This window comes from Stigmatopora argus, chromosome 3 (assembly GCF_051989625.1).
Source record: "Stigmatopora argus isolate UIUO_Sarg chromosome 3, RoL_Sarg_1.0, whole genome shotgun sequence".
Lineage (NCBI taxonomy): Eukaryota > Metazoa > Chordata > Actinopteri > Syngnathiformes > Syngnathidae > Stigmatopora > Stigmatopora argus.
The window spans coordinates 6,788,658-6,806,521 of NC_135389.1; the positions used below are offsets into that span (position 1 = coordinate 6,788,658).

Genomic DNA, 17,864 nt, shown 5'->3' on the forward strand with positions numbered 1-17,864 from the left:
GGGAATCATAATCATTTATAAGGGCAGTTATCGGCAGAGGTTGACAGGTATGCTTTTGATCTTCACTGGCTGTTGTTAACAGAAGTTATTTTACAATATGTGTGCTCTTCTCACTTATTTCACTCTGGTGCTGGATTTGCTGGTGGAAGGTCCCGCTGCTTAAAGTACTGAGTGACCTGCTGAGGCAGCTCTGCCAGGACAGACTTGGCGAGGGTCTCCTTGGGTGCCTGAGAGAAAGGAGGAATGGAAAATATTTCATTTGTCGCAGTAAGAACCTAAACACGTCACCTTTGAATGTTTTAAAAAAAATCTGTTACTTGGGATATAACATTTATGGGTTTTTCTGGGTGTATTATTCATTAATTCCATTCATCATCTATCATTCATCGCTTATCCTCACATGGGTCCTGAATACTCTAGGGTTCCAGACTGCCTGAAAAAAATAAATGAATAAGGGCCAACTCACTGTTAGCACCCAGCTGGCCTGATAATTGTCACCCTATTAATTAGTTGCACATTTGAGTGATATAAGCAGCTGGTAAAACAATTATCAGGAATTTATTTTAATAAAACATCTCTCAATTTACTGCTTATTTACCTGCCCTAAAATTTTAGAATTTAAAATTGTTTAAACAATGTATCTTGCATTAATAAACGTATACAGCGAATAAACCATAGTCACCCAATGCGATAAATTGAGCTATTTTCGTAGTGATTTGTTGGACATGAACTTTTTTACTGCAAGATTTTTTTAAAGTGTCAATATAGGTAAATATAGAAATATAAAATATGCTGAAAAGCTATACATTTTTGCTTTATACTCTTTATAATATAATATTATATATATATATATATATATATATATATATATATATATATATATATATATATATATACTATTTTGTTACTTGTTATCTTAACTCATTCACTGCCATTGGAAGTAATCCTATTCAGTACCATTTCAAGGCGAGAGACGTCCAATCCAGTTTGACTGGAGGGCTCGCAGTCAGAATGGATTGGACGTCTCGCCATCAATGAAAGTTAATGAGTTCATACCTAAAATTGTAAATGAATAAATACATTTAAAATATATGTATTTTTTACTGGATTTTAATTTTCCATAAAATCACCCAATCAAGCTAGATTTCCGATAAATTGCTATCCGATTTTAGATTGGGGACATCCCTACTTGTTACCCATACTGGATGTATGTACAAAGTCCTAAAACAAGTGTTTCTTTTAGTATGTATATGTTCTGTAGTTGTACAAAAATTGTTGCTAACCTTAAAGTTGTGCCTGTTTACTGTTTGACTTCACCCGTAAAACTGGAGATTTAACTTTAGATACCCGTAAAACTTTTTACTAAATATGTTCACATTGACTTTCACTTTCATTTCTATGTTTCACTGTGTATGCTGAGTACAAAGTGATAGTTGACTTAGGAATGATCCTAGGTATAACACTCTAAAACTTAAAATGCCTAACTTGCCTACTTCCAGAAAATTTCTAATTTTATTTGCACAGGGATGCTGATGGTCAAGGTGTTGTCAATCCATTTAAAGGCAAAAAGCACAGCATAACATGTTTTATACTCTGTCCACAGGAAACAGGAGCTTTAAAAGCCACTAATGAACATTTTAGAGAAAATGCCTAGCCTTTTGGTTCCAGTTTTCATCCTGCATGGTAAGCCAACTGACGCAGTGCCCAGCTTTTCATCTGGGATTCAGGCATACTGTACTGAAAATAACACACTAATTGGAGTCTTGGGCCACCAGTGGGTCGGTTCTTTTCCAAAGATTTAATGACAATATTTAACTAGAATATCGCTCAGTGGACTACATACTTCCTTCTCAGTTACATAACTGTCAACAAACAGGGGAGGGTGCAACACCTTTGCGGTTGTCCATCTGTCAATTACAGTAATGCCTTGAGATACGAGCTTAAGGCGTTCCGTAACCCGAGCTTGTGTGTCAAATCACTCGTATCTCAAATCATTTTTTCCAAGATAAAATAGCTAAATACAAATTAATGAGTTCCTAACCTCTGAAAAAAAATCTTTTTATTTGCTCTAATTCACCGCCTACTCACAAAGTAAATACCTATCTAGTGGTTATGATCTTCAATACTAAAATGTGACATTATTCTGTATAGACGGAGGGGAGGGAGAAAGGGTAGGAGAGTGACTTGACGGCAACACGCTCGTAACAACGACATTTTTAGATTTAACTTAAAATGAACTTAGACTACTATACACACCCACTTAAAAATAAGTTTTAATCTTACAATGGCAAGCCAGCTCAATCATGCGTACACCACTCATGTTTTTCCATTATTTCATGCTTAATATCGATTGTCATCATACGCTTTTTCTTCTCACTAGCCTTCATTGGACTGGCTTACTTTGAAGCCATTGTTTTTTCACTTAATTCTGCACTGATTAACACAAAAAAACACGTACAAAATGCAAACTGTACGGCCAATGCTCGTAGATACGTATCTTTACGCGATGGTGATGCGACGAGAAAGACCGAGCGTTGCTGTTCTCATAAGCAGCCTCTCGCGTACCTGGCGGCTGCATCGGGAACCATCTCGTCTGCGCGTTTCTTAAATTTGTCTCGTATCTCAGGGCAAAAATTTGCTCAGAATTTTCCTCTTATCTCAAATTGTATGTTTGGACACTTATTTCATGGTATTACTGTACTAGTTTGGAGACTGCTTCCGGGTTTATGGCGGATGATAGCCAAATTTTACTTTGGTTCTAGTGAGTGAGCATTTGCATTGATTAGTTAAATGACTGGCGGTACAAATACTAGCTAAGCTCACAAGGCTTGTAGAACTGGTCCAAATCTATGTGAGTCTTAGGCCACCACAAACATGCATGCAAGGACTTTCATTTTCACAACTGCCTGATTACCAGAACGCAGCTTTTTCGACGATAAGCTGGCAGTTATCCATGTGTGTAGTAAGGTTTCAGAATGCCGTTCACATCATCAGACCAACTCTTCATGATGTATTTCAGAACTTTGGCTAGCGTATTATTCGTGGTATTATTTTATTTTGTGGTAAGTGTAATTTGATCAGCATCCACTGGTGCTCACATTAAATATTGAGTTGTCAGCACATGTATGTTCTCTGATCTAACCACATCACTTTTAATAGTTAAGAGAATCTGTGAAAGTCCATTTGCATTCCTGCGTTTTTCTAATGGACGGTCCTCAATTGAATAGTCATTAGCAGAAATAATAAATTCCCATAATTGCAGCTATGGTACTCATATTTTTGTATTCTCCAAAATTAGTCATTAGAGGCAAATGGTCAGTAACAAGCCTTCGCTTATGTTTTGATGGAACTTTTAAGCTCCAAAAATTCATTCATTCATTTTCTGAACCGCTTTATCCTCACTAGGGTCGAGGGTGGTGCTGGAGCCTATTCCAGCTGACTTTGGGCCAGAGGCGGGGGACACCTTGAATTGGTGGCTAGCCAATTGCAGGGCACAAGGAGACAAACAACCATTCATGCTCACACTCATACCTAGGGGCAATTTAGAGTGTCCAACCAGCCTACCTACCATGCATGTCTTTGGAATGTGGGAGGAAACCGGAGTACCCGGAGAAAATCCACACAGGCCCAGGGAAAACATGCAAACTCCACACAGGTGGACCGACCTGGAATGGAACCCAGGACCCCAGAGCTGTGACACCGACGTGCTAACCACACAAGCCGCCGGGCTGCCTGCTCCAAATTGATGCTATTTTTTAAAATCTATAGAATACCTTTTCTAAAGCTCCCCTGTTCCCTAAGCAATGGGACTGGTTCTGCTGATGGCGTCTTTGCACGGTCCATGTGCAAAAGATCATCAATGGCTGATGCACTGTTTTGGAGTAAACCAGACTGAAGATAAAGGTCAATGCTTGAGGCTAAATTGTAAGTATCTAAACTGGAGGAAACCCTAGACTTCATTAGATAAGTGAAAGTTTTGAACATTAAGCATTGGAGGAAGAAAGTACCGGCATATCAAGATTTCCAAAAAGATGAGCGGAATGTTAATCTATCCTCGGAGTTCGAGTGTAAATCGAAAATGACACAATTTGCTTCAAGCTTGCGTATAAAAACAATATTTTCAGCATTTAACTGTTGTCATTGATATAGCGTGTAAATGTTTCATCACTTTTTGTCAGATTTTTTTGGTCAGAATCTCATCCCGTGGAAAGATCACAGTTCTAGAAATCATGCGGTCTTGATGCTGAAGTAAATACTCACGTTCCGAAAATCTCTAAAGGGAACGAACTGCACAATGTCTCGAACAGCCTCTTCACCTGTGTTGGTCCTCAACACACTGGCGTCTCCATCTAAAAACTCCATGGCAGCAAAGTCTGCATTGCCCACTCCGATGATAATGATGGACATGGGCAGCATGGATGCCTGGACAATAGAATGACGTGTCTCATCCATGTCACTGATGACGCCGTCTGTTATTATGAGGAGAGTGAAATATTGCTGCAGAGAGAAATTTGGAAGAAGTAGGAAAATTTAAGATAGAGAGTGAAAGAGAATCCCCAAATTGGACTTTTCGTTTGAGTTGTTTACCACCCCTGTAACCTTTGTGTACGGAATTTGAATGAATGTGGCCACCTTTTTACGTATTAAAATGTAGATTCATGGAACATTTATGTTCTTATATTAAATATAAACTATGCTAAATGCAATGGAGGTGATCTAGTGGTTAACCAAAAAAACAACTATAAAATGTAATTGTTTTCCACACACTCATGAAAACCACTTCAGTGTATGACAAATAAGGTTAGTTCATATATACACCTATGAAATAACATAATTATTATATAGTAAGTAAAAATTCTTATATAGTAAGTAAAAATAATTGCTTTGAGTAACAATGTGTGGAAAAGTGCTATATAATCCACGTACATGTGTTACTCTGATGGTGCGGGTTAAATCTTTTGATCATCTGTAGATCCTTTTTGTTTTATGCAGTCTTTTTTGGTGAGAATTTAAAAAGGGGGGGGTTAAAAGAAGAATATATATATATATATATATATATATATATATATATATATATATATATATATATATATATATATATATATATATATATATATATATATATATATATATATATATATATATATATATATATATATATATATATATATATATATATATATATTTTTTTAACCAGCCCCCCAACTGGCCATATAGATGACCTACAGATAACATACCGTATTTTCATGACTATAAGGCACACTTAAAAGTCTTAAATTTCCTCCAAAATAGACAGGGCGCTTCAGAATCCAGTGCGCTTTATATATGGACCAATACTAAAATTGTTATCACGATAAAATAAAATAAATCAGTCTATAGGGTACACCAGCTCTCAGAACTACGGCAAGCAGCCCCCAACTATTTTCCCCGTAGAAAAAGTACTGCGCAGTGACTCCTGGGATATATAGTTCTTTTGTCAATACACCCAGTCATTCCGGCTGGATTTACAAAAGAACTCCTGCCGCTAGCTACTAGTTAGCTACTATTTTCGAATGGATTGTGGCCTGGACATCAACATCTACACAGCTTTACGAACGGTGGCAGGCAGCGCCGGGCTATATTACGCTAGCTACTAGCTAGCTACTATTTGCGAATGGATTGTGGCCTGGACATCGACATCAACACAGCTTTACGAACGGTGGCAGCGCCGGGCTAGTTACGCTAGCTACTTGCTAGCTACTATTTGCGAATGGATTGTGGCCGCCTGGACGAACGTATAAAACTCGACTTTCGATGACTCATTTGAACAATTGTTCAATTCGGACACAGAAAATGAGGACTTTGATGGATTTGTGGGTGATGACGTGAGTACATTGTAAAATGGCTAAATAAAGTACAACTGAACTCAGTTTTGCTTCCGTTGCCTTTTTAAAAACGTGTTTTTAGCGTGTGTCCGTATGTTTAAGCTGGTGTATGTTTTGCCATGCCTGGCTGCGTCTTTAATTATGGTGCGTCCTTTGTGTGTGTCAAATACAGAAATAACACTCGTTCCTGACACCGGCTTAAAATGCGATGTGCCATATCGTCATGATTTTTTTTGCCACATACTACCATGATGCAAGGCGAGAATTGTAACACTGACGTAATAGAACATCCTCCTTTCCTGTACATATGATCACCCGAATGCACTTGAAACACTAAGCACTCAAAGCAATTAGTTTTTAAACCCATTAATTGTGAACCCATGGTTGCCTCTGTTGTCACTTACCGCCGCTTTTTCTTGTTGTAGGGCCTGGGAGGCAAAACGGGCTACATGATTAATGATTGGAGCAAAGTTTGTTGGCCCGTAAAAACGGATGTGGGGTAGACAGGCAGAGTAAGCTTGCGCAATACCCTCCACACCTAGTGAAAAGTAACAATAAAACATTTGCATTAATGTTTTACATTGCTACATTGAAGTGAGATAACATACAATTAGAGCCTAAAGCATTTGGAAATGTATGTAGCTTTGAATTATTTAAATTTAAGGGTAACCTTCCATGAAACGAAATTTTCCTTTCGCTATTTTATGCCCAAGTTGAATTTGTCATCTTTGTTGTTTGTGACTTGATGACAATGGCAAGTTTTGCAAATGAAACAGCCCTGTAATGCATATTAACATAATAGAATTATGGACGCAAGCCTATGGCCAATCAGCGTGAAAACTTTAAATGTTAATGTTGAATATTCAAATTTCAGCCAATTAATCCCATTATAACAAGAACCCAGCTGCTTTCAGAGGCAAGCAAAAATGTTATTTCTACTGTATTTACAAATACCAACACTTGTATCGGGGCGGCCTGGTGGCGCGAGTATTTAGCGCGCCGGCCTCACAGCTCTGGGGTCCTGGGTTCAAATCCAGGTCATGTCCATCTGTGAGGAGTTTGTATGTTCTCTCCGGGCTTGTGTAGGTTTCCTCCGGGTACTCCGGTTTCCTCCCAAATTCCAAAGACATGCATGGTAGGCTGATTGGACAGTCTAAATTGCCCCTAGGTATGAATGTGTGTGCATGGTTGTCCGTCTCCTTGTGCCCTGCGATTGGCTGGCCACCAATTCAGGGTGTTCCCCACCTCTGGCCCGGAGTCAGCTGGGATAGGCTCCAGCACCCCCAGCGACCCTAATGAGGATAAAGCGGTTCTGAAAATGAGATGAGATGAGACACTTATATCGGTTAAAAGAGTTGAGGAGTAACCATTTTTGATTTTCTTAATCAATAACAGCTAGTACTTGTTTCAGACCTACTGTTGTTTTTAGTTACTAACTGCACTAGGCATTCACTTATACACACCTGAAATCAGGTGTTGTCATAATGGAACACTCATTTTAGTCGGTAGAGAGGTTTAACACACCAACTAGTATCATCATATATATCATATCGAATGAGAAAGCATGAAACCCATTTGCCGCACAAAAATTAATAAATGTAAGCCACTTTATATGAGCCACAAGATTCAAATTAAGCGTAAAAGTAGTGGTGGATTTTTGGACAATGTCAAAGAGAGTAAGTGTATTTTCAAGCACAAACATTTCTTAATATAGTATAGAGTACTTGTATTTCACCTAATTACAGTAGATTGTTTCTGTGGGAAATGTTATGATTGGTTGATATCTTTCGTATCCATTTGCTAAAATGGTTACATAATCCAAGATTTTAGATTTCCACAGCATTACATACCTGAGCAAAAAGGGTTTGTGGGGTTAAAGTTGATTGCAAATTCATGTGACACCTGAAAAGACAAGGAAAAATTCTGATTTTCTTTGCAATTTACTGTAAGCCTTCAAAATTGTTTGTCTAGTTAATTTGTTCTCCAATTTACATCTAGTATCACTTCCATATTGTCTGTGTGCCTGTGTGATCTTCTCTCCTTTGTACTTTTCATCAACACACTACCATGGCAACACAGATGGGTTGACAATTGCACAATAAATTGGAATATGGTGTTTGCACATTACCATAAACCACTTTAATACAGTACAGTAATACCTTGGCATACGAGTGCCCCAACATACGAGCAATTTGAGATACGAGTAAAATTCTGAGCAAATATTTGCCTTGAGAAATACGAGACAGCGAGGTGGCCGAGACGCGAGAGGCTGCTTATGATTTCAGCGCTTTGTTTTTCTCGCCACATCTCCTAAATATAATGACATCTACGAGCACTGGGCGGAGCGTTGCATTTTTTAAAAATGTTTATTTGCGTTAGTCAGTGCAGAATTAAGGGCAAACAATGGGTCCAAAGCAAACAGGTGCAATGAAGGTTAATGCAAAGAAAAGGCGTATGATGACAATCGATATTAAGCACGAAATAATCGGAAAACAAGAGTGGTGAACGCGTGGCGAAGCAGGCTCGGCAATACGAGAGGAGCACCCGGACAAGTTGGCAAGTGGTCGTGCATTATCTTATTGTGAGGACATTTGTGTGCGTCATTTTCGTAATATTTTGAAGTGGAGACAAAAGCAAACAATCCTAGATAGGTGCCTTTTAAAAACTCCAGCTAAAATGGAAGGTGGGACTGAGGCAAAAAGAGCCAAGCCCGAAGAGGAAAAGTAAGTCTCTCTCTCTCTTTCTCTCTCCTCTGCGCACTCCGGATGTACTGAATAATGTCTCATTTGTGTTAAACATCATAACCACTAATTATTTGTTACTGTGTTAGTAGATGTTTTTGGTGTTGTTCAGAGGTTGGAACGAATGAATTTCTATCTAGTTCATTTCTATGGGAAAAGTTCGATTTGAGATACGAGTAAATCAACATACGAGCTCGGTCCCGGAACGCATTGAGCTCGTATCTCAAGGTGTTACTGTAGTCGTATTGCACAATGTTTAAAACAAACCTATAAATGACAAGGGTTTGCACATAATTTTTTTTCATCAGTTACTGGCTACCAGGGAGTGGGTAATACCTTGTGGTTTTAATAAGTAAAGTATTTCTCACAATCTTCCTCAGTGCAACCACAATTGTCGTGTTCTTCAGTTCACAAAGTTGAAATTCACTCCATGTTGCTATTACCATACGGTATTGCCATGCTATACTGCTCATATTTGACAAATAAAGTATGCCTGTAATTATTTGAGCCTTTATAAAGCACCCCTCAATTATCTGCCGGATATGGACGTGATTGGCACATATTGCACTACACTTGAGAGCGCTCATTATCCTCAAACCAGAGCACATCTTGGAACAGCTTTTTAAAAATAGCAAAATGAGTTTTTTGGCTGCATATCAGTTTGTTGTTTCTGCCCAAAACACTGCTTTCAGTGTCATTTCATTGTTGCTTTGACTTTTTCCACATCTGGCTCTTCAGTGTACTTTACATGTTGGGATGAGTAGTTCCATAAGTGAAGTTGCATCTTAAGGATTTTTGGGTGGCAGGCAAATCAGTGTAGTTATCTTCACACTTGTATATATAGGAAACACAATAAGTATGCACAACCGAGAAAAACTAACACACATTTACCTTCCAGTCTGGAGGGAGTTGGGCTCCAAATCCAAGAGCAGGAAACATTTTGTCACTGAGGAGGGAAAAAAAGAGTGAATATCTACATGGATATTTATAGAAACATGATACTAACAAACTGTTGCCTAATCAAACTTGATACCAGATGGATTTAAGGCAAACATTTATTCAATTTGGCCGCCCGGTGGCGCGAGTGGTTGGCACGTCGCCCTCACAGCTCTGGGGGTCCTGGGTTCAAATCCAGGTCACGTCCACCTGTGTGTAGTTTGCATGTTCTCCCCGGGCCTGCGTGGGTTTCCTCCGGGTACTCCGGTTTCCTCCCACATTCCAAAAACATGCATGGTAGGCTGATTGGAGTGAGCGTGAATGGTTGTTTGTTTCCTTGTGCCCTGCGATCGGCTGGCAACCAATTCAGGGTGTCCCCCGCTTCTGGCCCGGAGTCAGTTGGGATAGGCTCCAGCACCCCCGCAACCCTAATGAGGGTAAAGTGGTTCAGAAAATGAGATGAGATGAGATTTATTCGATTCAACAAATGTGTTCAGTGTTGAAATTGATTTTGGTCATCACAAAACAATGCAAGGCACATTTATATGGGACCCCTCAACTGTATATTGTAGCTGTTCTCATTAGATACTCACGTGTCATAGTCCTGTATGATTTGTCCAACAGCTAAAATAGCAGAAAGATACTCATTGCTTCCCAATGGGTTAATGTAATGGAGGGAAGATGGCTCTCTAGGGCTGCCATTGGATGCTGTGAAATCTATACCAACCTATGAAAAAAATATATAAAATTGGTTTGAGTCTACATAACTAGGAATTGATCTTGCACACAATTTGGTGTGACCTTGATGTGCTAACCATAAAAACTGGAGATACACACACAGACACCCCTGCAAAAAGATCTAAATTCATCACTGTTCTTCTCTGTATCCACATTTGTAAGAAGCCTGATTCTGTCATGCAATGATCTGATTACGTGCTATTTTACTTTATTTACTCTGGAATGACAGCTATGAATTGGCTGAGTGCAAAAGCAAACTTATCAATGATTAAAATAATGCTTATTAGTTTTGTGCAAACATTTCAGCTAACAACACATACGAAGTTTCTCTGACTGTCACGTGTGAGAATGGCCCTGACACCACAAGGGCACATTTCCAACACACACTGTACCAGTGACAATGTGCTAACATACTATATCATGTGAATTCAAGGAAACGCACACACATATACACACTTTCAACACAGGCACCTAAACAAAACAGTAGATGCAGTGGGAGTTTTTCCCTCAAGCACCAAGTAACAATTTCTGCACTGTTAGAACCGCTTACCACAATTCCTAATATCATATTGGCCAGTCTAAATGATGATATATCAATTATGTTTGCTGTTGTTCTCCTGGTTCCTGCACACCGCTCCATTCACTAAATGACTAACACCTACATTAGAATGGGTACATGTACAAAAAGGCATCTCGAGACACTGCAAGGATTAGCAGTTCCACAGTCAGGATTGGGGTGTCGATTCCCTAATGCTCGCAGGGGATTTGCATTAATTAAGCCTGCATGAAGTAATTGATGACATAGATAAAAATTGCTGGATACATTTTTTGCCAACAAATTTGATTTTAAGATTTTTGACAGCAACTAATCACGGGTGTACTCCTTGCATGTTCAATAGGGACAATTAATGGCAGCATCCAGTGAAGCACAGGAGTGCGCGCAATCGCCCAAACACATGGGAGCATTTCACTCACCTACAAAATGTGCAAACTGGAATTAGACTGGTAAAGGATCACAACCACTATGCAAGAACATCTGAAGAGAAGACACCTAGGAATCCTGGAAGCGGATTATCAGACTCACCCGGTAAATTGGCTCGTGGCAGTGCTTGATGGTAGCAGAAGCAGACTGTTGTCAAGGCTTATAACATTCAATCATTCATTTTCTGTACAGTTTATCCTCACAAGGGCCACGTAGGGGGGTTGGAGCCTATCCCTGCTGACTTCGGGCACCAGGCAGGGACACCCTGAATTGGTGGTCAGCCAATCGCAGAGTCCAATGAGACGGACAGTCATTCACGCTCACACACATACCTAGGGGCAATTTAGAGTGTTCAATCAGCCTACGTTGCATGTTTTTGGGATGTGCGAAGAAACCGGAGTACCTGGGGAAACCCACGCAAGCCCGGGGAGAACAAACTCCACACAGAAATCTCTGTGTTCGGAATTTTACCAAGAAATGTTTCTGTTCGCTCAAGCCCCCCAGCACCAAGGGGAAGAGAGAGTTTTCCTTCTTGGAGATTAGGATTAGAGTCATTCTAAATCTGATTCAACATCATAGAAGAGCTCAATCTGCGTGTGCATGACTATATGTCACTTTGTACACATTTGTGACATCTGTACATATACTTGGTGTCAGTGGCGGTCGGTGCATTTTCTCGTAGCGCCTTCAACGTATCAATCAAATACGTTGATACGCTCAAAAACTATTTTATGGCTATAAAACCTCTACTGCAGCTAGAGCTGCGACACATAAAAATAATCAATAAATCAATGCACAAAAATGGGGTAAAATCCACTTCCTAGCAGCATTTCGTGATTAAATACAAATACTGGAGCCTTTCAGACATTAAAAGCCAGGGGGGCGATTTTCCCGGGAAAAGACAGCGATGAACGTCAATGGCGTAGGGCAAATATTGCCCGAAAATGGGGTAAAATCCAGCCGAAACCAGCATTTATTGATTAAATACAAATACTGGAGCTTTTTAGACATCAGAACCGGGCCCGGAGTATCATTTCCCCGGTAAAAAGACAGCGATGAACGTTGATATGTCCATACGTGAAACGACAAAAAATGCACTAAAATTAGGTAAAATCCACTTCCTAGCAGCATTTATTGATTGAATACAAATACTGGAGCTTTTGAGACATTACAACCAGGCCATGGGGGTGATTTCCCCGGGAAAAGACAGCGATGGACGTCAATGTCGAAACGGCAAAAATTAAACTGGGGTAAAATCCACATCCTAGCAGCATTTAGTGATTAAATACAAACACTGGAGCTTTTCAGATATCAGAACCGGGCCCACAATTGAAATATTATTTAGGAATATAGCCATATTATACTCACCAAAAATTCTTTTTCACTGTACACAATATCCATCCTCCTTTCTTTCTTTCTTCTTTCCTATCGCCATCAAAGCTAATGATGAAAGTCGAGCCTGTCCTGTCATATTTCCGGCATAGTCCGTTTTGAAAATGGCTTTAAATCAACACAACAATATATTTGCTTGTGCAGCTAAGTTAGCGCACTGAAAGTGGCGCACACACAATTTTCCCGGCTGTAACAGGCTTGCTAGCTTCGGAGTTGACCGCCCTTTCTTAATGATGTCCATTTTTTTCTGGAAAAGTGTCTGGAAAATAGCTTTGTGAGCAAATCTGCAACAGAATCCATTTGTTTTTGCCTGTGTCGGCCATTGTGGGTGGAGTTTGCGATCTCTGGCTGCCTCACTATGGCTTTGGCCCGCCTACTAGCCAATAATAGTTGGTGAAAGCAATGACGTATCCCAGCCAGCATAATGCAAATGCGAATAAAAAGCATTGTGGGGTTGCCAACTCGAAATCTGATTGGTTAAAAGCAACAGTCTAGTTTAATGCAGCAGAGCCCGCAGAACTGATTGTGAAGGCTTTGAGGCCGATCTGATCTGGCATCAAATAATGGCTGAAATGTGATTGGTTAAATGCTTCAATATGAAAACACACATCTGGAAGCAGTGCAACCAGGGGGAAAAGCAATGAAAGGAAGCTAACAGACCATTTGGAATAATAAGTATTGATGGACAAAATATAATATGATTCAGATATTTCTTAGGCCAGCAGAGAAGGCCTTGAAGGCCCTGACGGCCCGCCACTGCTTGGTGTGTACTGTATGATGATTTAAAAAGATTCAGCATGTCTGAATCAGTATGATTTTGCATGAAAGGTTTGAGTATACTGATCGTGTATGAACATTGCATTTAATAAACATCCACTTCACAGTTAAGAACTGATTGAATGCCTGTTTTGGGATATTTTCTTTTAATGTGTTTGTCTGCAGAAGCACGACTTGTTAATTGCTTGTAGTCTGTCAGGAGAGAGGATATATGCTGAAATAAAAATAGATTTACTTACTGGTGTATGTTAAAAGGTTTTTTAGTAGAGTAAGAGACATGTAAATACAGAATCTGGGCAATCCTTAAAAAGTAGCAAATCTAAGACCTAAACATTTAGAATGGATGATAAAATTCAAGAGTTTCTGCTCTTCAATTAGTTTCACCCTAAAGCTACAACACTTCACTCATAATATTCCGTTTTTTAGTCTCCCAGTTCAATACTACCTGCTTCCATTAATAAATTAGAAAATAATGTGGTGTACTCTATCCTGCATTTCTGTATGGACATTAACGTCTGATCTGATGGATGGCGCACAATACATCAAAATTAAATACCTATCAAACTTACGGTGAACATTAGCTGGCAACCTCCAAGTATGTAATCCAAGAATGTGTAGTCCCTTGTAATCTGGAGAGAGATGAGTCGAAGTAACATTAGCACTACTATTATTACATACATTTCCAATAAATTCCTCTTTTAAAAAAATGTAGTCCTTACTATATATACATTCCATTCTAAAATTACAAAACCAGCCATGTTTCTCTGACACAAAACCATTAATTCCTGGCTAAAGAAGCTTGCAGAATTTCGGAGTATAAATGATTTTCACTTGCCTGAAATGTTATACAGTATTCTTCACTCAATTATACTGATTTAAATGCTTTCCTGCCTGAGGGATTGAAGGTCACAGATATGCCATTTTGGTTGTGGAATATTGATACTTATGTGTAGACATTTTTCCAAATGTTCTTCCTCTTCTGTTGACACCCTCTGCTAGTGAACAACTGTGCCTTTCGGGGATGTTCTTATTATACCCAGTCATGTAACTACCTATTTCTAATAATCTTTTCACCTGTGGAATGTTCCAAACAGGTCTCCTATTTTAACATTCATGAACATTGAGCATATTGTTAACATAACACAAGGACTAGTAATTTGTTATTTTATAAAAAGTGTAGATTTTGAACGCTCAGTTAATACATTTGAACTTGGGTTGACCAGCAAAAAAAGTATCTCAAGTCTAATAGTATTTCCGGATGATTTTTTGTAAGAATGAAATATCAGACACCAATTATCCTTACCTTACATGATTTCAGGATAATAACTCCAGAATTTTTATAATTCTTCTTTTTCTTTTGTTTCTTTGGGTTGATGCATTCAAATTCCACCTGGGGAAGATTTAAAGACAAAGCAAAAATGATGGAAGGTGAATGGAGGAGCAGAATTTAATAGATTTTCCTGTAATTGTTTTGACAGTTTTTTTAAGACATTAAGAAATAAACGCAAAATCCTTGCAGGAAGTCAACAAACCAGAAGTAGGAGGTAGTTAATGCCTTATGTGACTGCAAGTTTCAGTGAAAAAAACGCCTCTTATCCTTCCCCATCCCCCATTGAGTCTGTCTTTTCTTGTAAGCTCTTTAATTTATACAAACACCATTGGCACATGTGAACAGGCTCAGTAGGAGAACAAGTCATGTGGTTGCTTTAGCGCACACACGCCTATACACAAACAATGACGCATGCTCACAAGTAAATAGTGAAATATCCATTTTCTGCACAATGCATCACAGACAAAGAAAACACAAATAGAAAGTTAAATTTAAACAGTATTTAGTTTTCGCACACACTTTTACCACCATCACGAGCAGAATAAATGGAGCTATTACTGTAGGGTAGATATATTATATTATGGCGAAAGGCTGTGAACAAAATATACTAGAGTAAAGTGACAAAAAAATTGAATACCACTGCATAGTTCTGTTCTTCCTTAATTTTATTTATACAATCAAATCATCCAGTAAGAAACACATCTATGCACCATCACTTAGAGAATAAGTAGGTGAATTTGCTTCAGTTGAAGCTTCAGTTCATTTTCTGAACTGCTTATCCTCACAAGGGTCGCCAGGGGTGCTGGAGCCTATCCCAGCTGTCTTCGGGTACAAGGCAGGGGACCTCCTGAATTGGTCAACCATTCCTGCTCACACTCATACCTAGGGGCAATTTAGAGAAATCAACCAGCCTACCATGCATGTTTTTTGGAAAGTGGGAGGAAAACGGAGTACCCGGAGAAAACCCACGCAAACCCAGGGTGAACATACAAACTCCACATTGGAGGACCGACCTGGGATGGAACCCAGGACCCCAGAACCGTAAGGCCGACAAGCTAATCACTGATCCGCCGGGCCGCCAAGTTGAGGAACTAGAATTGGAAAATACATTAAGGTAGCATAAATAAACATTCAAAATGAAATGCAAATTTGGGAAAATTAAACTTTGTTTATTTATGTAGGAGGAAATAATGACCGGGGCGGCCTGGTGGAGTGAGTGGTTAGTGCGTTGGCTTCACAGCTTTGAGGTCCTGGGTTCAAGTCCAGGTCGGTCCACCTGCATGAAGTTTGCATGTTTCCCTGGGCCTGCTTCTCCATGCCTCAGAATTGAGTGTTCGCTTTGTCCAGTTAGATTTTTAAAATTATCGAACCAGCCACGGCTCGTCTTTTTCAGATGGTTACTTTACTTTCAAGTCCATTTAGATTCCACTGGCTTTTTTTTAATATTATCGATTCGGTCACACTATCTCCTGCTAACTGTTTGATCTTTTTCCATATTAAAAGAAGGCTCTCCATCTCGTTATGAATGTCACTGCGCAGCTTGGAAATTATGGTTATCCTTTGGAAGGCTTGATATCCTTTATACCATCCTTCTGCTCAACGATGGTACACATTGTCAAAGTAATCTCGTATCGCTGTCACGCGTACACCACTCAAGTTTTTCAATTATTTCTTGCTTAATATCGATTGTCATTATACGCTTTTTCTTCTCACTACCGTTCCTTGCACCGGCTTGCTTAGGACCCTTTGTTTTCCCCTTACTTCTGGTCTGATTAACGCCAAAAAAAACACGTGGAAAAAAAATGCAACCTGAACGCTCAGTGCTCGTAGATACCTTTACACGAGAGAGATGCGGCGAGAAAGACAGTGCACTGTTATCATAAGCACCCTCTCGGGGACTCGGCCACCAGGCTGTCTTGTATGCTCGTATCTCAAATTTGTCTCGTATCTCAAGGCAAATATTTGCTCCGAATTTTCTTCATATCTCAAATTTCTCGTACGTCAAGGTATTGCTGTATAGCTGTGAATGGCTCATCTGAGAATCTGACAAGAGGTTTTTCTTTAAAATTTGAAAAAGAAAAGCAGAGTAATTGTATCAGGTAGCAGCATACTGTCAACATTTTTTAATTGAATGCCTCCACACAGGTCCACTTCATGCCTCACTAGCTAGAGGCAGTCAGCCCGTGCAATCCAAACAGAAGGCAACCTCAGAGACTTTATGCACATGCTTTATGCCATGGAGTAAAATGTGATAACAAAAGATGGACAAAAACACAAATATTGAGACAGATGGTGAGAAGTCTTTGTTATGATGTGCAGTGTGAAATAGCTGGCTGAACATGTGAAATGTTGTGAAACTAGAATCATTTAAATGAGTGTTCTTGTGTCTTTCACTGAAGACAGGAAGCAACTCTCGACCTACTGGTTTCCTTTGACTGCTTTAATAACAAATCTGTAGGAGAGGGAAGAAAAGTAAAGATCTGTGCTTGTTTTGTTTTGAAACTGTAGATGTGCCTCTCAGGTAAAAGTATATGATCTATAGGTCTGTGGTCATGACAATTTTTTGCTCTCCATATGCTGACAATTGCTGGACAATTTTGACTACTAAAACAAGATTTACACTGAAAATCTTAAGATTTCTTCTCTTAAACCTAGTCAATTTTTTTTCTTTACAAATTTAAAACTTGGACCGAATGGTTAGAAGTGGGCATTATTGACATGACAAATGTAGGAAAATACTGAATCGGAAAAACAAAACATTTTTCCAGATGATAAATTTCAGTACATAGTTGCATATTGAAACATAAACACTTTTTAAAAGTTGGTAACCCTAAAAAGGGAAATGAAATGAAAAAAACCTGAGTATTACCTCGACTGAGTTCTGAGCCTCATTCATCTTGTCCACAGTGGTTTGGAATTCTCCAATGAAGTCATGCCCGCCATCATTATCATAGTCATAACACAATACCTGTTATTGTGTAGAACAAATTCAATGCTTTTAATAAAGTTAAGGTTATTTGGAAATTAACCTCAATGCAGATTTGCTAATGGTGTTGTGGGCCAAAGACATGAAATCTGGTAAGAATTCTACATTCAATTACCAT

At 39.1% G+C, this 17,864-nt stretch overlaps 1 protein-coding gene across 1 annotated transcript in view; it reads right to left on the minus strand.

The window, feature by feature from the left end:
* Window positions 1-17,864, minus strand: part of cpne2 (copine II) — a 36,501-nt gene that overhangs the window by 895 nt on the left and 17,742 nt on the right. The window contains exons 8-16 of the mRNA XM_077595617.1: window positions 17,630-17,728; window positions 14,734-14,820; window positions 14,000-14,059; window positions 10,135-10,268; window positions 9,497-9,551; window positions 7,715-7,766; window positions 6,269-6,402; window positions 4,261-4,497; window positions 115-227 (exon numbers count right to left, since the gene is read on the minus strand). Of these exons, the coding sequence (XP_077451743.1) occupies window positions 120-227; window positions 4,261-4,497; window positions 6,269-6,402; window positions 7,715-7,766; window positions 9,497-9,551; window positions 10,135-10,268; window positions 14,000-14,059; window positions 14,734-14,820; window positions 17,630-17,728 (966 nt within the window). The 3' untranslated portion in view covers window positions 115-119. The remainder of the gene's footprint in view (window positions 1-114; window positions 228-4,260; window positions 4,498-6,268; window positions 6,403-7,714; window positions 7,767-9,496; window positions 9,552-10,134; window positions 10,269-13,999; window positions 14,060-14,733; window positions 14,821-17,629; window positions 17,729-17,864) is intronic.